This window comes from Aquarana catesbeiana, linkage group LG04 (genome assembly GCF_042186555.1).
Source record: "Aquarana catesbeiana isolate 2022-GZ linkage group LG04, ASM4218655v1, whole genome shotgun sequence".
NCBI lineage: Eukaryota > Metazoa > Chordata > Amphibia > Anura > Ranidae > Aquarana > Aquarana catesbeiana.
Genome location: NC_133327.1, coordinates 46,109,312 through 46,133,192, shown reverse-complemented (window position 1 = coordinate 46,133,192; position 23,881 = coordinate 46,109,312). Strand labels below are relative to the sequence as shown.

Sequence of the window (23,881 nt, the reverse complement as noted above, 5' to 3'; positions counted from 1 at the left end):
AAAAAAGGCCAAAAATTTAGAATTTTTTTTTTTACTTTCAGCTATAAAACATATCCAATAAAAAAAAAAAAAAAAAAAATCTAATTTCTTTATAAATGTAGGTCAAAATGTATTCTGCTTCATGTCTTTGGTAAAAAAAAAATCACAATAATTGATTGGTTTGCATGAAAGTTATAGCATCTACAAACTATGGTATATATACGGGAATTTTTTTATTTTTTTATTTTTTTTTTTTATGCTAGTAGTGGGGTTCCCCAGGGTTCTGTGCTGGGACCAATTCTATTTAATTTGTTCATAAACTACCTGGAGGATGGGATAATCAGTTCAATCTCAGTATTTGCGGATGATACTAAGCTAAGCAGGGCAATAACTTCTCCGCAGGATGTGGAAACCTTGCAAAAAGATCTGAACAAATTAATGGGGTGGGCGACTACATGGCAAATGAGGTTCAATGTAGAAAAATGTAAAATAATGCATTTGGGTGTCAAAAATCTGAATGCAATCTATACACTGGGGGGAGAACCTCCGGGGGAATCTAGGATGGAAAAGGACCTGGGGGTCCTAGTAGATGATAGGCTCAGCAATGGCATGCAATGCCAAGCTGCTGCTAACAAAGCAAACAGAATATTGGCATTAAAAAGGGGATCAACTCCAGAGATAAAACGATAATTCTCCCGCTGTACAAGACTCTGGTCCGGCCGCACCTGGAGTATGCTGTCCAGCTCTGGGCACCAGTCCTCAGGAAGGATGTACTGGAAATGGAGCGAGTACAAAGAAGGGCAACAAAGCTAATAAAGGGTCTGGAGGATATTAGTTATGAGGAAAGGTTGCGAGCACTGAACTTATTCTCTCTGGAGAAGACAAATACCGTACTGGTGACCCCACAATAGGGATAAAACTTTTTCGAGGAAGGGAGTTTAACAAGACTCGTGGCCACTCATTAAAATTAGAAGAAAAGAGGTTTAACCTTAAACTACGTAGAGGGTTCTTTACTGTAAGAGCGGCAAGGATGTGGAATTCCCTTCCACAGGGGGTGGTCTTAGCAGGGGGCATCAATATTTTCATAAAACTTAGATAGAAACTATTAGATAAGCACCTGGATGACCACAACATACAGGGATATACAATGTAATACCGACACATAATCACACACATAGGTTGGACTTGATGGACTTGTGTCTTTTTTCAACCTCACCTACTATGTAATGGCGGTGATCAGCAACTTAGAGTGGTGTGGCGGACAATCTGACATTAACTAACACTGAGTGGGAATTAAGACACTGACATCTCCAGTGACACTAATACAGTGATAATACTATACACTGTCACTGTACTAATGACATTTGTTGGGAAGGGGTTAACTGTGTGCCTAACAGTGTGTAATGTGCGCTGCTTTTACTAATAGATGTGGCTGTGCAAAGCAGGGAGAAAACACAATCCCATTTCTGCTCTGTGTACAGAGCTCTGTGTTGTTAATAAACACAGGACTCTGTACTGTCATTCGCTAAGCCGCTCAGCAGGCCCAAACTATACATCATTGGCCAGGACCTGCTAACCGACTTGTGCTGTAGTAAATGACAGCGACCCCTGGCCAGAAATGTTGGCTCACATACAATCCAGCGCAGCTGGGCCACCCTGCTGCAATAAAAAGGTAGTGGGTGGTCCTCAAGTGTGTAAGTAACATAAAGTAGACCCCATTCTAGAAAAAGTTTTATTGAAATAGTCACATGACACATTGGGGCAGAGCTTGTAGAAAATGGTATCATCATATACGGCAGCATGGATACTAAATACATTTCTGAGTGTAACACATCAGTGAGCAGAACTCTAGACTGTGCTCGGGGTGATGAGAATCCTTCCAGGGGAACCCTCAGGATGGGCCATGTATGTACAAAGTCCCCTGTAATATCCTCCTCCTGTCTGGGGGGGGGTCTCGGGTCCCCTTGTTGGATGGTTCTAGTTTCGGCCAAACAGACGTCTCCTCCACTCTTTATGTAGGAGGTCTCTCTCCTTTCGGATCCCTTGTAGGACACTCTGGTTCTCTTGGGCCCTCCGGATCAAATAGGGCAGCACAGAATCCACTGATCCATATGGAATAGACTTATACACCAAATAGCCTGCCTGACCTGGAGGAGGGATAGAAATAAGTAAAATAAAGAGTGCAAAAAATGGAGAATAGAATAATATATAGTATATCTATTAAATCAAATAAGGTACATAGAGAAAAAGGCCAGGAGCCCATGCTCTTTGGATCATACCTTTCAAAGATCCAGTTCACGCAAACTTGTTGGTAGATGCTGACAGTTTCGTCTGCTTGTTTGGGAGTTCCCATTGTTGTACACCTGATGTGCCCATTATGAGGGGTTCCCACCAACCCTATGCTGGGTACTGGGCAGTAGTGTATTTAGGTTTTGTGCTGCCCTAGGCCTGACTAGACTCGTGCACCCCCTAATTTAAATATGATCCACCCCTTCATGTCAAGGCCACACCCCTTGCTGTTTAAGACCCACCTCTAAATTTTCGAGTGGGTACACTAGTTCTAAGGGCCTGGGGGGTGGGGTGGAGGGGGGCAATGGATTCCCTTAATTTGCATAGATTTCCTCTCACTTCCTGTTTGGCTATGGAGCAGGAAGTGAAGGGAAATCTCTGCAATGGGACAAGGATGATAAAAAATAAACTGACGGGCTATAACCCTCCCTTACTCTTTCCCAAATGAAACAAAAAATTGTTCTACATTAAGCACAAATTTCTGATAATTTTATGGAGAGGACTAAGAAGATAAAACCATGCCAATGGTGCAGCAGAAAACATATAGCACAGTGAGGGAGGTTTGTGGTCCAGGATGATGGGACAGTCAAAATTAGAAGTGGCGCCCCCACCCCCCAGAGTTGCGGAATGCCGGCCGCCTGCATACCGGAAGCAGTACGGCCGCTTTATGGGGGCACTAGACTTGCTTGCCTCTCAGCCCAGTCTGGCCCATAAGACTGGCACTACACTAACAGTGCAAGCCGGCAGGGACTCTTTCCGTGCTGCCCCCCTGCAAAGTGCTGCCCTAGGCCTGGGACTTGTCGGCCTACACCAGGATACATCATTGGTACTGGGCCTGCACACCTGATGTGCCCATTGTGAGGGTACCTACCATCCCTCTGCTGAGTTCCCAGCAATGTACATCTGCGGTGCCCATTATGAGGGGTTCCCATCATCCCTGTGTGGAGTTCCCAGGTCTGTACTCCTGCTGTGCCCATTATGAGGGGTTCCCACCATCCCTGTGCTGAGTTCTGGGTCTGTACACCTGCTGTGCCCATTATGAGAGGTTCCCACCAATCCTATGCTGGGTACTGGGCCTGTACACCTGCTGTACCCATTGTGAGGGTACCTACCATCCCTATGCTCAGTTCTCAGGTCTGTACACCTGCTGTGCCCATTATGAGATGTTCTCACCACCCCTGTGCTGGGTACTGGGCCTGCACACCTAACATGCCCATTGTGAGGGTACCTTCCATCCCTGTGCTGAGTTGCCGGGTCTGTATACCTGCTGTGCCCATTATGACGGGTTCCATCATCTCTGCTGTATTTTTTATTTATTTAAAATGTAACAGAAGATGGAACACCCAAAATTCCCAGGAGAATAGGAGCAGATTTGGGATCAAAGTCGCGCGTTTTTGCCGCGATTTTGTTCAGGTCACCAATGTAAAAGGCAGAAAAACACCTGTAATCTGCCCCAAAGAAGCTCATGTTCTTTCTTGCGCTTAGGGCGTTTTTCAGGTGTTTTGCTTCAGGTAACAAAACGCTCAGATGTGAACAGGTGCCATTGAAATGAATGGGATTTTGTTTGTTGGGCGTTTTTCGGGCGTTTTACGAGCTGAAAACGCTCAGGTGTGAATGCAGCCTTACTGTTAGGGTAAGTAAAAAGGTCTGGGTTACCTCAGCCCACTAGGTTTCACTTATAACTAAAAACAAAATATTTGATCGATCAATTATCTACTTGTTGTGCCACATCCTAAATTCGAGTTTAGAGCAAAAGAAGTTCCCCTAGCGGACTTTAAAGGCACATTTTTTAAGCAAATATTTTAAAAAAAGGTATGTAAAGTAGATAACAGTTTATTAGTTACAAAAAATAATCAAGTGAATCACATAGTTATAAAGTTAAAAACAAGGAATGCATTTCCATAAATATAGAAGTTGATACCAATACATGTGCACCCGACGCGTTTCGGAGTTACTTATGCCTCCTTCTTCAGGGGTGATTGTAGGGTTTGCAACAAGAATTTTCTATATGGGAAATAATATGTATAACATAGACATGATGAGTGCACAATAAAGGAACGTAAATACAAAATCTATAGTTGTATAAGTCTGTATACATACACATTCATTTCTCTGTTTACACTTACATTGGTATCTACGGATATAGGTTGTGCATTCCAGGACGAATTAAAAGAAACATAGATATGTTGACGTACTGCCCATCGGACACGCTCCCTGGTCGTGGTGTGTAGAACTTTAGTGAAGTATAACAGGAGTATTCACATAGCTACTGTCAAGGTGGAAGTAGAGACGTATAAATATATAGGGTGGTTTTATTCTTCCTACCAGTAGGAAGAAAGGCCCAAGGTTAGCGGGCATATGACGGTTTAGATCTGAGGTCACACTGGGGCCAAATGTGTATCCTGTAAATCATGAAGATATATATATATGTAAGGATGTGCATACATATGAATAATTAAAGTAGTACATGGAGAATCCAAAAGCTGTATCCTACCTGGTCCGCCTACAATAATGGGGGGCAGTAACTGGTGGTAAATATGGATCAGATGTAGTTCAGAAAGCTGGAGAATCAACATAGAAATGGGAAGTATATTAAAACCCTGGTTGGTGAGAGGGAGGGGGGGAGGGGGGAAGGGGGGGAAAGAGAAAAAGGGGGGGGGGGGGGGGAGGGGGGGGCGGGGGGAAGGGGAAGGGGGGGGGGGGGAAAGAGAAAAGGGGAGGGGGGGGGGGGGGGGAAAGAGGAGGGGGAGGGGGAGAAAGAGAAAGGAAAGGAAAAGGAAGGAAGGCAAGGAACAGAAAGTAGAAGAGGGGGAGGGGGGGGGGGGGGGGCAGTTCGGAAAGGAGGGGGGGGGGGAAGAAGATTATTTTTTGTAACTAATAAACTGTTATCTACTTTACATACCTTTTTTTAAAATATTTGCTTAAAAAATGTGCCTTTAAAGTCCGCTAGGGGAACTTCTTTCACTTATAACTAAAACATCAAATCCGGGTGGACTGGCCATTTAAGATTTTTTTTTATCCATTAGACCCCTTTCACACTGAGGTGCTTTACAGGTGCTTTAGCGCTACAAATAGCGCCTGTAAAGCGCCTCTCCTCTCACTCCAATGTGAAAGCCCGAGTGCTCTCACACTGGGGCGGTGCGCTGGCAGGACGTCAAAAAAGTCCTGCAAGCCGCATCTTTGAGGCGCTTTAGGAGCGGTATGTATACACCGCTCTCACAGCGCCCCCTGCCCATTGAAATCAATAGCGGCGCTTTTAACCCTTTTTCGGCCGCTAGCGGGGGTTAAAGGCGCCCCACTAGCGGCTGAAAGGCACCGCTAAAACGTCGGTAAAAAATAGCGGCGCTTTACCGCCAACGCCCCAGTGTGAAAGTGCCCTTATTGTTACATTGATCGGTTTAAAGTCTAAGTTAACTTTCAGGTTAAATTTATCTAAATACATTCCAGGTGCACCAAAATAAAAAGGTGTCCAAAGCCTTGCATTTTTTTTTTTTCACTCGAAAGCAGCCACAGCCTGAGTAGATAAGCCTGTCCCTCCGCCCGCATGCTGCAGAGAAGGACATTTGCTCTCTTTGTGGAAGCAGTGGTCTCTCTCTGCAGAAGTCTGACACGCAATCTGCCAATATCTCTTCCAAGCCGTAAAGTTAATGCTGATTGGGAAGCTCTAACATTGACACATCAAGGGGTGCATTGGACCTCCTCAGACAGACCGCTGCTTCCACACAGAGAGCAGGGATCCTTTTAGATATTTGTAAGCCTCTAATATCTAGATATGGAGTGTCCTAACAGGAAACATACCCAGTGTGAGTGAGACGTGGTCACACATGCCCAGCAACTGTCCGAAACACACCGCACCGCTGTGCTTGTCAATGGCGAGTTCCGTCATCCTGTAATCGGAAAAAAAAAAATCACATCTTACTGATTTGTAACACAACTGCCAAATACACAAATATATCTTCCACTAAATAATAGAGCTGCACGATTCTGGCCAAAATGAGAATCACGATTTTTTTTTTGCTTGGAATAAAAAGACCACGATTCTCGCGGCGTAAAATCTTTCACTTTATACAAAAAAAAATTGGGCTAACTTTACTGGTTAGTTTTTTTTGTTTTTTTAATTAACCACTTAAGGACCGCCTAACGCCGATTTACGTCGGCAAAGCGGCACGGGCAGGCAAAATCACGTACATGTACGTGATTTGCCTTCCGCGGGTGGGGGGTCCGATCGGACCCCCCCCCGCCACCCGAGGCGGTCCCGTTCTGTTCCCCGGCGATCCGAGATGAGGGGGAGGCCATCCGTTCGTGGTCCCCCCTCGCGATCGCCGCCGGCCAATGGGAACATTCCTTTGCTGCTGTATGCTAAACAGCAGCAAAGGAAATGATGTCATCTCCCCTCAGCTCGGTATTCCGTTCCAGCGCCGAGGGGAGAAGACATCAATGTAAGTGCACAACACACTACACACACAGTAGAACATGCCAGGCATACAAAACACCCCGATCCGCCCCCCGATCCCCCCCCAATCACCCCCCCCCCCCCGTCACAAACTGACACCAGCAGGTTTTTTTTTTTTTTTTTTTTCTGATTACTGCATGGTGTCAGTTTGTGACAGTTACAGTGTTGGGACAGTTAGTATTACCCCCCTTTAGGTCTAGGGTACCCCCCTAACCCCCCCTAATAAAGTTTTAACCCCTTGATCACCCCCTGTCACCAGTGTTGCTAAGCGATCATTTTTCTGATCGCTGTATTAGTGTCGCTGGTGACGCTAGTTAGGGACGTAAATATTTAGGTTCGCCGTCAGCGTTTTATAGCGTCAGGGACCCCCATATACTATCTAATAAATGTTTTAACCCCTTGATTGCCCCCTAGTTAACCCTTTCACCACTGATCACCGTATAAACGTTACGGTTGACGCTGGTTAGTTCGTTTATTTTTTATAGTGTCAGGGCACCCGCCGTTTATTACCGAATAAAGGTTTAGCCCCCTGATCGCCCGGCGGTGATATGCGTCGCCCCAGGCAGCGTCAGATTAGCGCCAGTACCGCTAACACCCACGCACGCAGCATGCGCCTCCCTTAGTGGTATAGTATCTGAACGGATCAATATCTGATCTGATCAGATCTATACTAGCGTCCCCAGCAGTTTAGGGTTCCCAAAAACGCAGTGTTAGCGGGATCAGCCCAGATACCCGCTAGCACCTGCGTTTTGCCCCTCCGCCCGGCCCAGCCCAGCCCACCCAAGTGCAGTATCGATCGATCGCTGTCACTTACAAAACACTAAACGCATAACTGCAGCGTTCGCAGAGTCAGGCCTGATCCCTGCGATCGCTAACAGTTTTTTTGGTAGCATTTTGGTGAACTGGCAAGCAAGCACCAGGCAGCGTCAGGTTAGCGCCAGTACCGCTAACACCCACGCACGCACCGTACACCTCCCTTAGTGGTATAGTATCTGATCGGATCAATATGTGATCCGATCAGATCTATACTAGCGTCCCCAGCAGTTTAGGGTTCCCAAAAACGCAGTGTTAGCGGGATCAGCCCAGATACCTGCTAGCACCTGCGTTTTGCCCCTCCGCCCGGCCCGGCCCACCCAAGTGCAGTATCGATCGATCACTGTCCCTTACAAAACACTAAACGCATAACTGCAGCGTTCGCAGAGTCAGGCCTGATCCCTGCGATCGCTAACAGTTTTTTTGGTAGCGTTTTGGTGAACTGGCAAGCACCAGCCCCAGGCAGCGTCAGGTTAGCGCCAGTACCGCTAACACCCACGCACGCACCATACGCCTCCCTTAGTGGTATAGTATCTGAACTGATCAATATCTGATCCGATCAGATCTATACTAGCGTCCCCAGCAGTTTAGGGTTCCCAAAAACGCAGTGTTAGCGGGATCAGCCCAGATACCTGCTAGCACCTGCGTTTTGCCCCTCCGCCCGGCCCAGCCCAGCCCACCCAAGTGCAGTATCGATCGATCACTGACACTTACAAAACACTAAACACATAACTGCAGCGTTCGCAGAGTCAGGCCTGATCCCTGCGATCGCTAACAGTTTTTTTGGTAGCGTTTTGGTGAACTGGCAAGCACCAGCGCCCTAGTACACCCCGGTCATAGTCAAACCAGCACTGCAGCAACACTTGGTGACGTGGCCAGTCCCATAAGTGCAGTTCAAGCTGGTGAGGTGGCAAGCACAAGTAGTGTCCGCTGCCACCAAGAAGACAAACACAGGCCCGTCGTGCCCATAATGCCCTTCCTGCTGCATTCGCCAATCCTAATTGGGAACCCACCGCTTCTGCAGCGCCCGTACTTCCCCCATTCACATCCCCAATCAAATGCAGTCGGCTGCATGAGAGGCATTTTCTTTATGTCCTCCCGAGTACCCCTACCCAACGAACGCCCCCAAAAAAGATGTTGTGTCTGCAGGAAGCGCGGATATAGGCGTGACACCCGCTATTATTGTCCCTCCTGTCCTGACAATCCTGGTCTTTGCATTGGTGAATGTTTTGAACGCTACCATTCACTAGTTAAGTATTAGCGTAGGGTACAGCATTGCACAGACTAGGCACACTTTCACAGGGTCTCCCAAGATGCCATCGCATTTTGAGAGACCCGAACCTGGAACCGGTTACAGTTACAAAAGTTAGTTACAAAAAAAGTGTCAAAAAAAAAATATATATATAAAATTAAAAAAAATAGCTGTCGTTTTATTGATCTCTCTCTCTCTATTCTCTCTATTGTTCTGCTCTTTTTTACTGTATTCTATTCTGCAATGTTTTATTGTTGTTATGTTTTATCATGTTTGCTTTTCAGATATGCAATTTTTTATACTTTACCGTTTACTGTGCTTTATTGTTAACCATTTTTTTGTCTTCAGGTACGCTATTCACGACTTTGAGTGGTTATACCAGAATGATGCCTGCAGGTTTAGGTATCATCTTGGTATCATTCTTTTCAGCCAGCGGTCGGCTTTCATGTAAAAGCAATCCTAGCGGCTAATTAGCCTCTAGACTGCTTTTACAAGCCGTGGGAGGGAATGCCCCCCCCCCCCACCGTCTTCCGTGTTTTTCTCTGGCTCTCCTGTCTCAACAGGGAACCTGAGAATGCAGCCGGTGATTCAGCCAGCTGACCATAGAGCTGATCAGAGACCAGAGTGGCTCCAAACATCTCTATGGCCTAAGAAACCGGAAGCTACGAGCATTTTATGACTTAGATTTCGCCGGATGTAAATAGCGCCATTGGGAAATTGGGGAAGCATTTTATCACACCGATCTTGGTGTGGTCAGATGCTTTGAGGGCAGAGGAGAGATCTAGGGTCTAATAGACCCCAATTTTTTCAAAAAAGAGTACCTGTCACTACCTATTGCTATCATAGGGGATATTTACATTCCCCGAGATAACAATAAAAATGATTAAAAAAAAAAAATATGAAAGGAACAGTTTAAAAATAAGATAAAAAAAGCAGAAAAATAATAAAGAAAAAAAAAAAAAAAAAAAAAAAGCACCCCTGTCGCCCCCTGCTCTCGCGCTAAGGCGAACGCAATCGGCGGTCTGTCGTCAAACGTAAACAGCAATTGCACCATGCATGTGAGGTATCACCGCGAAGGTCAGATCGAGGGCAGTAATTTTTGCAGTAGACCTCCTCTGTAGATCTAAAGTGGTAACCTGTAAAGGCTTTTAAAAATGTATTTATTTTGTTGCCACTGCACGTTTGTGCGCAATTTTAAAGCATGTCATGTTTGGTATCCATGTACTCGGCCTAAGATCATCTTTTTTATTTCATCAAACATTTGGGCAATATAGTGTGTTTTAGTTTAATTTAAATTTAAAAAAGTGTGTTTTTTCCCCAAAAAATGCGTTTGAAAAATCGCTGCGCAAATACTGTGTGAAAAAAAAAAATGAAACACCCACCATTTTAATCTGTAGGGCATTTGCTTTAAAAAAATATATAATGTTTGGGGGTTCAAAGTAATTTTTTTGCAAAAAAAAAAAAAACTTTTTCATGTAAACAATAAGTGTCAGAAAGGGCTTTGTCTTCAAGTGGTTAGAAGAGTGGGTGATGTGTGACATAAGCTTCTAAATGTTGTGCATAAAATGCCAGGACAGTTCAAAACCCCCCCAAATGACCCCATTTTGGAAAGTAGACACCCCAAGCTATTTGCTGAGAGGCATGTCGAGTCCATGGAATATTTTATATTGTGACACAAGTTGCGGGAAAGAGACACATTTTTTTTTTTTTGCACAAAGTTGTCACTAAATGTTATATTGCTCAAACATGCCATGGGAATATGTGAAATTACACCCCAAAATACATTCTGCTGCTTCTCCTGAGTACGGGGATACCACATGTGTGAGACTTTTTGGGAGCCTAGCCACGTACGGGACCCCGAAAACCAAGCACCGCCTTCAGGCTTTCTAAGGGCGTGAATTTTTGATTTCACTCTTCACTGCCTATCACAGTTTCGGAGGCCATGGAAAGCCCAGGTGGCACAAACCCCCCCAAATGACCCCATTTTGGAAAGTAGACACCCCAAGCTATTTGCTGAGAGGTATAGTGAGTATTTTGCAGACCTCACTTTTTGTCACAAAGTTTTGAAAATTGAAAAAAGAAAAAAAAAATGTTTTTTCTTGTCTTTCTTCATTTTCAAAAACAAATGAGAGCTGCAAAATACTCACCATGCCTCTCAGCAAATAGCTTGGGGTGTCTACTTTCCAAAATGGGGTCATTTGGGGGGGTTTTGTGCCACCTGGGCATTCCATGGCCTCCGAAACTGTGATAGGCAGTGAAGAGTGAAATCAAAAATTTTCACCCTTAGAAATCCTGAAGGCGGTGATTGGTTTTCGGGGTCCCGTACGCGGCTAGGCTCCCAAAAAGTCCCACACATGTGGTATCCCCATACTCAGGAGAAGTAGCTAAATGTATTTTGGGGTGCAATTCCACATATGCCCATGGCCTGTGTGAGCAATATATCATTTAGTGACAACTTTATGCAAAAAAAAAAAAAAAAAAAGTGTCACTTTCCCACAACTTGTGTCAAAATATAAAATATTCCATGGACTCAATATGCCTCTCAGCAAATAGCTTGGGGTGTCTACTTTCCAAAATGGGGTCATTTTGGGGGGTTTTGTGCCACCTGGGCATTCCATGGCCTCCGAAACTGTGATAGGTAGTGAGGAGTAAAATCAAAAATTTACACCCTTAGAAATCCTAAAGGTGGTGATTGGTTTTCGGGGCCCCGTACGCGGCTAGGCTCCCAAAAAGTCCCACACATGTGGTATCCCCATACTCAGGAGAAGTAGCTGAATGTATTTTGGGGTGCAATTCCACATAGGCCCATGGCCTGTGTGAGCAATATATCATTTAGTGACAACTTTTTGTAAATATTTTTTTTTTTTTGTCATTATTTAATCACTTGGGACAAAAAAAATAAATATTCAATGTGTTCAACATGCCTCTCAGCAATTTCCTTGGGGTGTCTACTTTCCAAAATGGGGTCACTTGGGGGGGTTTTGTACTGCCCTGCCATTTTAGCACCTCAAGAAATGACATAGGCAGTCATAAACTAAAAGCTGTGTAAATTACAGAAAATGTACCCTAGTTTGTAGATGCTATAACTTTTGCGTAAACCAATAAATATACGCTTATTGACATTTTTTTTACCAAAGACATGTGGCCGAATACATTTTGGCCTAAATGTATGACTAAAATTGAGTTTATTGGATTTTTTTTATAACAAAAAGTAGAAAATATCATTTTTTTTCAAAATTTTCGGTCTTTTTCCGTTTATAGCGCAAAAAATAAAAACCGCAGAGGTGATCAAATACCATCAAAAGAAAGCTCTATTTGTGGGAAGAAAAGGACGCAAATTTTGTTTGGGTACAGCATTGCATGACCGCGCAATTAGCAGTTAAAGCGACGCAGTGCCAAATTGGAAAAAGACCTCTGGTCCTTAGGCAGCATAATGGTCCGGGGCTCAAGTGGTTAAAGTGTAATTTTCTCCCAAAAAATTGCATTTGAATGACCGCTGCGCAAATACAGTGTGACATAAAATGTTGCAACAACCACCATTTTATTCTCTAGGGTCTCTACTAAAATATATATATATATAATGTTTGGGGGTTTTATAATTTTCTAGCAAAAAAAAAAATCCAATCCAATGAAATGAAACCAACAAATGTCAGAAAAAGGTTTAGTGTTTAAGTGGTTAAACTTCCCTCATTTTCACACCAAAGTGTATTCCTTTGTTCTAAAGGACAAATTGTTACAATGTTTATACTTAAGTTCCACTGCTAAAGAATGTTGTGATTCTTGGCAGACTGCCCGTTTTTTTTTTTTCCTTTCTTATGACGGCTTTAGCAGAGCAGAGAGAATTCTTTGCATAGAAAGAATCGGGAAATACTTTTTTCAAGATCGCAACGGGGAAAAAAAAATCCACGATAACGATTCTAAACGATTAATCGTGCAGCTCTACCAAACAATCTGACACATAAAACCAAAAATATTTGTTGATTTGCCAGAAAGCCAATGAGTTCCTAACTTCTTGTTTGAGCCGACAACACTGAAATCTCAAACAGTGTTTTCAGCCCTGCCTGAGTTCTCCTCTGCTGGACTACAGAACCCCCACCCCCCTCCCATCCACTGTTCTCCATAACATGAGGCGGAGCAGTTCTGTAGTCCAGAGTGGAAGAATCACTGTCAGTGAAGAATTGTCAGAATTTTGCCGCTTGTACTTACCTGCGTACTGCGTGAAGAACGGACTCCTCGTTGTGACTGGCGATGATGAGATTATAACGCTGCCCCTCCCGTCCAATCAGATCCAGCAACTTATCCAGGGAGCCGTTGTAACTAAAAAATATAAAAAGGTTAAAAGTCACGAGAAAATGGATTATGGAAAAGAGGCATTGCCATAGAAGACAGAGAATATGAAGTAAGCATACCTTCTGTTAGTGGCTTCCCAGTCTGGCTGTATGGGGTCGGGGTACCCCTTTACTTTAGCCAACTTCCTCTCCTTGTCCATGTACGCCCCACGCACCAACTTCACCCCGAAACACAGTCCCAAACCCACCGCCGTGTCCAAATCCTGGGACAGGTTCCGTATTGAATCCTACAGGGGCAAAGCTTGTACTGAGTCATTAGATCTTAACCCCGGGCTCTTTTTTTAATCAAAAATGGCACCGCCTGCAGCTTACAAAAATTCAGCTTAACCACTTAAAGTGGTGTTCCACCCAAAAGAAAAAAAAAATTCCTAAAAAAAAAAAATATTTGGAATTTTTTTTTTTTTACTCACCTCTAAATGCCTGTTGCTAGGAGGTCCCTCGTAGTCTGCCTTTTTCAGTGCCTGGGCTGGTGACATCACTTCCCCCTCGGCACAGGAAGGGCTCAGCTCTGCTCCCTCCCTCCTGTCAATCATCTGGGACCCATTACAGGACCCAGGTGACTGAGCGGCCAATCACGGCGCCGCTCGCGCATGCGCTGTGGGTGCCCGGCTGTGAAACCACAGCCCGGCGCCCACAGTTGCAATGCCGGCACCGCCAAACGGAGGAGGGAGATGAGCGGGGCTTCGATCCCCCGCATCGCTGGACTCTGGGACAGGTAAGTGTCCAATTAAAAGTCAGCAGCTGCAGTATTTGTAGCTGCTGACTTTTAATTTTTTTTTTTTTTTAATGGGCCCTCCTCTTTAAGGACCAAGCCTCTTTCTGAGATTTGTTGTTTACAAGTTAACAGTTTTTTTTTTTTGCTACAAAATTACTTAGCGCCCTCAAACATTATATATATATTTTTTCTAACACCCTAGAGCAGCGATGGCGAACCTTGGCACTCCAGATGTTTTGGAACTACATTTCCCATGATGCTCTACTACACTGCAGAGTGCATGAGCATCATGGGAAATGTAGTTCCAAAACATCTGGGGTGCCAAGGTTCACCATCACTGCCCTAGAGAATAAAATGGCGGTCGTTCCAATACTTTCTGTCACACCGTATTTGTGCAGCGGTCTTACAAGCGCACTTTTTTGGGAAATAATACACTTTTTTGAATTAACAAATAAGACAACAGTAAAGTTAGCCCAATTTTTTTTTTAGATTGTGAAAGATAATGTTACGCCGAGTAAATTGATACCCAACATGTCACGCTTCAAAATTGCGCCCGCTTGTGGAATGGCGACAAACTTTTACCCTTAAAAATCTCCATGGGCGACGTTTAAAAAATTCTACAGGTTGCATGTTTTGAGTTACAGAGAAGGTCTAGTGCTAGAATTATTGCTCTCACTCTACCAATTGCGGCGATACCTCACATGTGTGGTTTGAACACCGTTTTTATATGCGGGCGCTACTCACGTATGCATTCGCTTTTGCATGCAAGCTCGGCGGGACGGGGCGCTTTTAAAAAAATAATTTTTTTTTACACTGTTATTTTAAAAAAAATTGTCACTTTTATTCCTATTACAAGGAATATAAACATCCCTTGTAACAGAAAAAAAGCATGACAGGACCTCTTAAATATGAGATCTGGGGCCAAAAAGACCTCAGATCTGATATTTACACTAAAATGCAATAAAAAAAAAAAAAAATGTCATTTAAAAAAAAAAAGAAAAAAAAAAAAAGTCCCTTCCGCCCTGCAATGATATGGAGACGGGTGGGGGCCATCTTCCCGTCACTCGTTCCCATGTCAGGAGAAGGATCCGATCGCCTCCGCCGCTGCCGACGGCTCCGGTAAGTGGTGGAGGGCACCGGAGCGCGCAGAAGGGGGACCCTCCCTCACCGGAGCGCGCAGAAGGGGGGGCCCTACCTCCCCTGCCACTGATAAAAGTGATCGCACAGCGAATCCGCCGCAGAGACCACTTATCTTGAAGCGGACAGCCCGCTGAAGAAGAGAATACCGGGGTTATGGCAGCTAGCTGCTGCCATAACAATGATACCCCTATTCAAAGTACCGACGTATAACGACGGTGGACTGTCCGGCAGTGGTTAAGCTGCAGTTCCCCCTATGACTAAGGCTTTGGCCAAAATGCGTTAGCATATTACTGCTACACCCTGCTATGTAACCAATAAGGAATTGTTCAAATGGATGTTACTGAGTAACCGGCTTCATTGTATTTAGGATTGTTGCTAGATTCCAAAGGCATTTGGGCCAGAGTACCGGTTCCCAGTGACCCAGGTAATCCACGGTAGAGCATGCTTTTTTGTGGACTGTGTTTGTTACCTCTTAGGGACAGCTGTGTGTTCTTTTATTCACCTACATTCTCTCCTTGTCAGCAATGCCAACCCAGTGTTGAGCTGTAAGGACCCAATGAAGGCTGACCAGTTTTTTAGTGCATATCACAAACTAAATGAATACTTAAAAATAATGTGCATATATGAACATGAATAATGAAAAAGCATCAAGTGCAAGTATCCTACTCACATATCAGGAAAAAGCAAGATGATCTCCGTGGCCCCTGTGGCTACGTCCGTTCAGACGAAACACGTATGTGTCAGGAGCGTCTAGCGCTCCTGCTCCTCGTTCCAGCATCCTGCTTTTGGCTATGGCATTCTCCCTGTCTTTATTCACCTGCAAGGTGATTGATGTGGTCAGTCTCTGGGTGGAAACCAAAACTATAAGCCAGCCAAACACTCACTCGCATGCTTGCGATAGAGAGTGATACGTGTGTAATTAGTGATCAAGCCCCCCCTGTCTGTCTGCCCTGCTCTGTTAGTTTGGATTTCCCTGTGTATGACCTTGGACCGGATATTGGACTATTCCCTAAACTCAGCCTGTCTTTTACCTGGACTGTCATAGAACCACTTTGCCTATCTGCCAACCGCAAGTACCTGTTTGCTTTGCTCAGTTCGTGCTTGCCCTGGCATGGTGGCCAGGCACTACAGCATTGTGTATAAGACCTGGGGGCAAACAAGTACCTGTAGGCCTGCTTCCCTTATGGGGAGGGGGGCTGCTATAGGAGAAGAACACAGTAGCCAGCTATAGTGTCTGACCACCATTCCATCGATCAACACACATATACCATATAAAAGAGGATGTAGCTCCGCTCTATGCGTTTCGTCTGAACGGACATCGTGACGGGGGCCACAGAGATGATCACGCTTTTTACGATAAGTGAGTAGAATACTTTCACTTGCTATTCTTTCATTATTTATGTGTTTATATATGCACATTATTTTTAAGTATTTATTTTGTTTGTGATGAGCACTTGATATGAATTAATATTTATTTTGATAGCCTAACACAGATTGTTTATTTTGTATATAAAAATACATGAGTGGAGATAAGTATGAATACCGATTAGAGGCTGGTTCTCTTTAATGGCTTATTACCAAAGAAGCCCAAAAATGTATCCTTACTTATCAAGCTTGATAACTTTTTTAATTTTTATCTAAATTTGCACGAGGCAACCTCAGTTTATACATGTCTAGGCTATAATTCACAGGAAGTACCTTCAAATAGCATTGGTAGGTGTTCCAGATCCACGGCTCCTGGCGGTTGCACTGAGCCATCATGGCCATGGTGATCAGACTGAGAGCGGGGTTGATGTACGTATACTCCGCGTCCACCAAGACACGCACTTGTTTCTGCTTGGCATGCTGGGAAAGAAAACAGGAGATGATTTGGGGCTGTGTTATACCTCCCCTATTACTAAACAGTTAGAAGCTCCAGCAAGTCGGATAGAACCCACCTAATTTCCTGGCTGGAGAACAGCATCATGTGGCACTCCCCAGCCTGATTTTCCCTGCCCTGCCTCTTTCGTTGACTGAATCTCATTTTCAATCATAGAGGCTCATCATCGCATATGGGTGTTACCTAGGAACGTTGGCAGGCCAAAAGCAGCCTGCCTAGGCTGTGGAAGTTGGCCACTCTGGGAGGTTGGGGGGGGGGGGGCAGGGCGGTTGGAGTCCACCACTGTAGGGGGAGGTGTATAAGGTCCATCACCATGGTACTGTTGTTGGAAATGTTGGAGTCCACTACTTTAGGATTGAGGTGTATGGATTCCACCACTGTGGCGCTGTTGGGGAGGGTTTTAGAGTCCACTACCATAGGACAGGGTGTGAGGATGTAAGGAGTCCACCACTGTGGCTCTGTCGGGGGTGTTGGAGTCCATTACTGTAGGGCGGGTGGGGGGTGTATGGAGTCCACCATAGTGGAACTGTGGGGTGAATGTTGGAATCCACCACTCACTGTTGGAGGGGTGTAGGGAGTCCACAACTGTGGCACTGTGGGGGGGGGGGTGGTGTTGGAGTCCACCACTGTAGAGGCGGAGTGTATGGAGTCCACCACTGTAGAGGCGGAGTGTATGAAGTCCACCATGGTGGCCATGCACACCACCATTGCTACCTTGCAGCACTTATTATGTTTACATTGTCATTGATCATTTGCTAGTAATTTTCTAGGCAGCAGTGGTGACACAAGTTTAGAATGTATTCTTTTATGTGGAGAATTGTGGAGTCAGGCCAGTAACAAGCCAGCAATAGAAGCAAAAAAAGGTCAAGTTCCCAGTTATGCCAAGCAGTGGAAGATGAATTGTGCATTGCTGCTCTGACAAAGTGACTTTGTAGATTGTCTCTGGACTTTAAAGCAAATCCCTACTATTACACTTATAATAAATAATAATAATAACATAGTATTGTATCTACCTTTCCAACCCGGCTGAGCCTGCGAACGGAGTTCTGTAGGTGGCGGTTCTGTTGCTCCGACAGAAAGGAGAAAGTGGAGTCCTGCAGCAAAGATGGGAAAGGTGTGGAAGTGTTTGGTTGTATCAGAGCTACTGACCACCGATGTACAAGTGTGCTATTCTCTCCGGGTCATAGACACTCACCTCGCCCTCCATGATGGACAATATCCTGTGTGGACTAAGCTCCTTCCTCCGAGATGGATCAGACAAACACACAGACAGAACTTTCTAAATGAATGGAAAATATCATAATCAGTGGCATTTTCTCATCCAGTATGTATCTATTCAAGTGAACCTGTCCTACACCAAGTAGTGCGTGAAGGACGAGAGGAGCACCAGATGGAACAGTGGAAGAGTCCAACACCACCATCAGTGTCACCTATCCGTGCCACTTACCAGTGCCCATCGGTGCTGACTATCAGTGCCACCTATCAGTGCACTCTCATCAGTGCCTCATCATCAGTGCAGCTTATCAGTGTCCATCAGTGCTGCCTCATCAGCACCCATCAGTGAAGGAGAAAAATGACCCGTTTTCAAAATTTTATAACAAACTATGAAAAATGTTTTGTTTTTTTTTAATCAAAATTTTTGGTCTTTTTTCGTTTGTTTAGCAAAAAATAAAAAACCCAGTGGTGATTAAATACCACCAAAGGAAAGCGCTATATTGATTGAAAGGAATGTGCTGCTTCTTATTTGCATCAGAACTGTTGCTTTTCCCATATAAATCAACGGGAATACAAAAGCAGCTTGAAGCAGATTGATGAGACTTAGAAGCAGTTAAAATGCACCTGTCAATGGATCATCACATCTGCATCTCAAACTGATGCAAATGCAATTATGGAATGGAATACTTTGGGAGCAAGCTGCATTTTCCCATCCAGATGGGCCAAAAGCCTAGAACCCTTTGGTACATAACCCATCTTCTAAACAAGAAGTGCCAGCACAGGGACCTTCATAGCAAGATCACCAAGTTTTCATTAAATGAAAACTGCAGATCAAAATACCAAGTTTAAATCAATGGACTTTTAAGGTAACCAGGGGTTACACCTAAACATTGTTTTTTTTTTTTTTACAAAGCTTTTTTTTTTTTTTTACGTATATCACATAAAATCAACATATATATGTAGTACTACTCCCTGTAGGGGCCGCTGTGGATTAAACAGGTTCTTTCCCAAGCAGTGCAGAGGCAGCCAGGCACACAGCAACAGTCCAATCATCTAATTCAGTAAACAGTCTAGGGGTTGCCTTTTTAAAGTTTATTTACTTGTAGAACTGGTAACAGGAGGAGGTTTAGGGTGGTATGTGATACTTCAAAACATGAGGTATACCTGGCAGAGGACACTTCTCACTCAGTAACAGTAGCACAAGTACAGGTATATTTGGAACTGTCTACAGGTTTACAGCTGAGGACCATGAAGTAGCTTGAGCACAGGTAAAGGCAGACTGGGACAGTCCATAGTTCATGGCTGGGGACCATGAAGTAGCTTGTGCACATGTATAGGCACACTGAAACAGTCTATCAATCACAGCTGGGGACCGTGAAGTAGCTTGAGCACAGGTAAAGGCAGACTAAAACAGTCTACGATTCATGGCTGGGGACCATGAAGTAGCCTGAGCACAGGTAAAGGCAGACTGGAACAGTCTATGGTTCATGGCTGGGGACCACGAAGTCTTCTTAGCATAGGTAAAGGCAGACTGGAACAATCTACGGTTCATGGTGGGGACCATGAAGTAGCTTGAGCACAGGTGAGGGCACACTAAAACAGTCTACGATTCATGTCTGGGGACCATGAAGTAGCTTGAGTACAGGTAAAGACAGACTGCAACAATGAATGGATCACGGCTGGGGACCATGAAGTAGCTTTAGCACAGATAAAGTCAGACTGGAACAGTCCACAGATCATGGCTGGGAACCATGAAGTAGCTATAGCACAGGTAAAGGCAGACTGGAGCAGTCTTACGGTTCACGGCTGGGAACGGTGAAGTAGCTTGAGCACAGGTAAAGGCAGACTAGAACAGTCTATGATTCATGGCTGGGCACCACGAAGTAGCTTTACAGGTAAAGTCAGATTAGAACAGTCTACAGTTCATAGCTGGGGACCACTAAGTAGTTTTAGCACAGGTAAAGGCAGACTGGAAAGGTCTACGGGTCATGGCTGGGGACCATGAAGTACAGTGGCTTGAGCACAAGTATGAGACTCTACTCACAGGATCCTGGCACAAAATCAGTCCATAGGTACAGCCTTTTGTGAAGTATTCCAACATCCAAAGGGCTCCAGGAGCAAGCAGCACCCCCCCCCCCCCCCTTCTCAGGTCACCAATAAATTCGCTCAGGAGGGAAAAAAAAGACAATCTCTCCAGGGCTCCAGACTATATTTGTACCAGCCACCATATGGGCACCCCCCTCCATCTCGGGATGGACCCTGCTCAATATTCAGGCTGGTTGTCTGAATTCTCCTTCCCAAAGCTCCAGAATCTCCTTGTAGAATCAGGGGGGAACAATCAAACTCTCAGCCTGTGAAGCCCTAAACAGACCAGACCAAACCACTGCTCCCCTGATTACAGAAATGGGCAAAAACTAAATTTGTCTAGTGGCCTAACTGAGAGGGTGCTACATATATACTTGAAGGGGATCCATCATGAAGAAGGGTTTTTGTTATGCATTGGAATAAGTATATATGTTGATTTTATATGATATAGAAATAATAAAAAGTTTTACTTTTTTTCAGACGTAGTCCCTGTGTACCTTTTAAAGTCCATTGATTTATACTTGGTATTCTTTGACATAGTTGGGAGGTGGCACCCGAAGTCGCATGGACCTAAAGTCTTGTTCAGTGTGAACGAAGGCTCAATATTATAACTTAAGCAGATCAAATTAAATGTGTTAAAAATGTTTTTAACTTTAGACTAAGTTTTTGTAACTTTTTTTTTTTTTTTTTTTATAACTATAAAGATTATAGGAGTTTTAAGTTGTTTGAGTTTACATCAACTTTAGACAGAAAGGGAGCCTTTATCAGCTGTGGATTACTTGTCCTTCGGTCCCCGGGCTGCACTCAGTTCATGGGTTTACTGGAATCATTCATTTTGAATAGGACCCTGTTACTAGGTGCTAAGTCTGTGATTGCTGACCTCCTTCTGAATAAAAATCTTACGTACTAAAACAGTCTTCAACCTAAGGGTTGATTTGGAGTCTGGAGTCCTGGGCAGCAGCCCATTTTGCCCTTATTGTAGCCCATTATTGTAACCCACCACTGGCTCTTATGCAGGGTTGGGCCCTAGGGGTAGGCTGTATAAGTGACAGCCTTGAACACTTCCGTATGAGGTTGGCGCAAAAAGGGCAAGGCCTGCAATCCGTACTGCTGATGTAGTTATCAGCTCATGAAGGGAGGAGGCGCACTTTTCACCTTGGGTGCTAGAAGATCCTGTCCCGCCTCTGCCATCGTGCTCTCACTTTAGGCTCTCCATCTATTTCCTCCCACTTATCCTCCTACTGCCCATCATCAGTCTCTCACTCACACACAGATCAGCACTCATGAGCGCCGTGATCTTCAACTGCATCATGGGGCGATCACCACCCAAGGACGAGAGATCCACGCAGTTCAGCATGACATCTTCATTCTGCTTGTACCAGTGCTCCCTGCCAGTCAGAAAAGATATGGATAAAATGTACCAATATACATATTAAGCAAGCTGAAGACTTTGGCATATCATAGTGAACGTCTATTTGTTTTAGGCACTATAAATAGAGTGCAGTACTCCTTATCACCAAGAGGTGGCAATGGAGTCTGCCAGCAACAGCGACCTCTACAGGAGAGTGCAACAAATTAAGTTTTACTTTATAATTCTCTTTGTATTATATAACATTGGAAAATATACAAAGTTATAATGTTACACAAAATCTAATAAGAAATGTTATCATTTTTCGAAGACATTTAAGAGGAACACCCAGCAGATATATAAACATTTCTTAACCCACTTATGTACTCATTAAAAATTAAAAGAATTGATTTTTTCTTAGCACTAGAATATGAGTCTTAAAAGCCAACTCCTGGCTAAAAAGTTTTTCCTTTCATTTTTAAGTTTCCGATAGTGTGCGAAAAGGTTAGAACCTATATCAGATTTTTATTGGCACCTGTGACCCCCACTGGGGCTGGACAGGAAGTGGGAGGGATCTCTCTGAATGGAGTCACAAACAACAATTAAAGTAATTTTAAGATGGAATTACGCTATGAGCATGTTTTCTTTGATAATGGAGACATCTAGATGGGAGGAACATCTCGCACATAGAGGACCCCAAAGGCAGAAAGGAACTACTTTTCCGGCTCATTATATACAGAGATCTGGTGAGCTCAATATCCAAAGGGAGAGGTTCTCACGAGGTGCAGTGATGGGACTCTTGGATGGAATCTGGTGTTTAATCCCTATGAACTATTTTAGGACATTTTATGGTTTTATTTTGGACTTTTAAAGACTCATAGGGTGAACTATACCTGAGGAGCACTGCTAATGCTGTGATTTTCAATTTTGAAGCATATATTATGAATGATTTATAGCAGCCGCTGATTGTGCAATTAACTCTTTTTTCTCTTGAATAGTATAATTGCATATGTTTGTACTTTGTGTGCACTTGGAGAAAGGGATTTATTTGCTACGGCCGATTCATTTACTTTCTTTTAGGGTTGCGCCGATACTAGTATCGGTGCCAATACCGAGTATTTGCGCAAGTATCGGTACGCCTGCAAAATGCACCAATACCTGAAACCAATACTTTCAGGCTTGGTTCTTTGAGCTGTCAGTGGGTCTCCCCTGTTGACAGCTGAAGTGTTAAAGAAGTCTGGTAATTGGAGCTGTCAAAAAAAAAAAAAAAAAAAAAAAAAAAAGCAGCCAGGAATGTTTATTAACAACATTGCTCAGCTGCTGAAACATTAAAATAAAAAAGAAACCATGTTTCTTTTTGAATCTGTTTCTTCATCTGCAGATCAAAGGGATGAACAAATGTTCCTCTGTTTAACCCCTTATTAAACCTTAATTTTCTCTAATTAGCCTTAATTAACTCCCTATTCTCCTCCATTTAATTTGTTTCCTGCTTTTTTTTTTTTTTTCACATCTATTTTATAAACGATAAACAGTTACAACTTTATTTTGTTTGCTTTGTTAGTGAATATTTTACACATATATATTAACATATATTTACACATTTCACATTGAAAAAGCGTAAAATAAAAAAAAAAAAAAAATCTATTTATTTCATTTGTAAATAACTTTCAATGCTTTGTACCATTGCTGACAGCTGAAGTGAAAACAAAACAGGTGCGGTAGGTATCGGCGAGTACAAAAAAAAAAAAAATATGTATCGGTGGTACTCGTATTCATTGGAAAAAAAAAAATGGTATCGGTGCATCCCTACTTTCTATACAGTTGAAGTTCTACCTATCCTCAATTGCCTTAAACAAAATACATTTGTTCAGTACAGTGAGGATAAGTAGAACCTCCCCCATTGATCTGATTACCCTCTCTTCCTGTGTGGTCACCAAGACAGAAAATAAGGGGGTAATATCTCCAATGACAGCAATGAAAACTTGGCAGAGCTTCTAATACTTGTGTACTCTTTATGAAACTGGAAAAAAAAAAAAAAAGTTTGGCTTCAGTCTGGCCTTTATATTAGGATTCTATAGGCAGCACTCCAAACTAATCTAGGGGAAAGAGTAGAATGTTGACCTTATGAGTGTGCTGCTTCTCTTACATTTGTCAATAACAGCTTGAGGACAGGGTGATGACCAGCAAACTGCAGTAAAGAAAAGTGGGAACTGCAAATTATCCTAGATTGTAAGCTCTAACGAACAGGGACCTCTAAATCCTTCTGTTTTAAATTGAATTTTAACTGTACTGTCTCCCCTCATGTTGTAAAGTGCTGCACAAACTGTTGACCCAATATAAATCCTGTATTATAATAATAATAAT

General features: G+C 43.7%; 1 protein-coding gene across 1 annotated transcript in view; it reads right to left on the bottom strand.

Moving 5' to 3' along the window:
- Window positions 1–1,697: 1,697 nt before the first annotated feature.
- The window catches only part of LOC141139227 (hydroxyproline dehydrogenase-like), a 38,661-nt gene continuing 16,477 nt past the window's right edge, over window positions 1,698–23,881 (bottom strand). The window contains exons 3-10 of the mRNA XM_073625159.1: window positions 21,437–21,557; window positions 18,065–18,148; window positions 17,883–17,963; window positions 16,689–16,835; window positions 13,196–13,362; window positions 12,993–13,103; window positions 6,067–6,155; window positions 1,698–2,126 (exon numbers count right to left, since the gene is read on the bottom strand). Coding sequence (XP_073481260.1) covers window positions 1,957–2,126; window positions 6,067–6,155; window positions 12,993–13,103; window positions 13,196–13,362; window positions 16,689–16,835; window positions 17,883–17,963; window positions 18,065–18,148; window positions 21,437–21,557 — 970 coding nt within the window. The 3' untranslated portion in view covers window positions 1,698–1,956. The remainder of the gene's footprint in view (window positions 2,127–6,066; window positions 6,156–12,992; window positions 13,104–13,195; window positions 13,363–16,688; window positions 16,836–17,882; window positions 17,964–18,064; window positions 18,149–21,436; window positions 21,558–23,881) is intronic.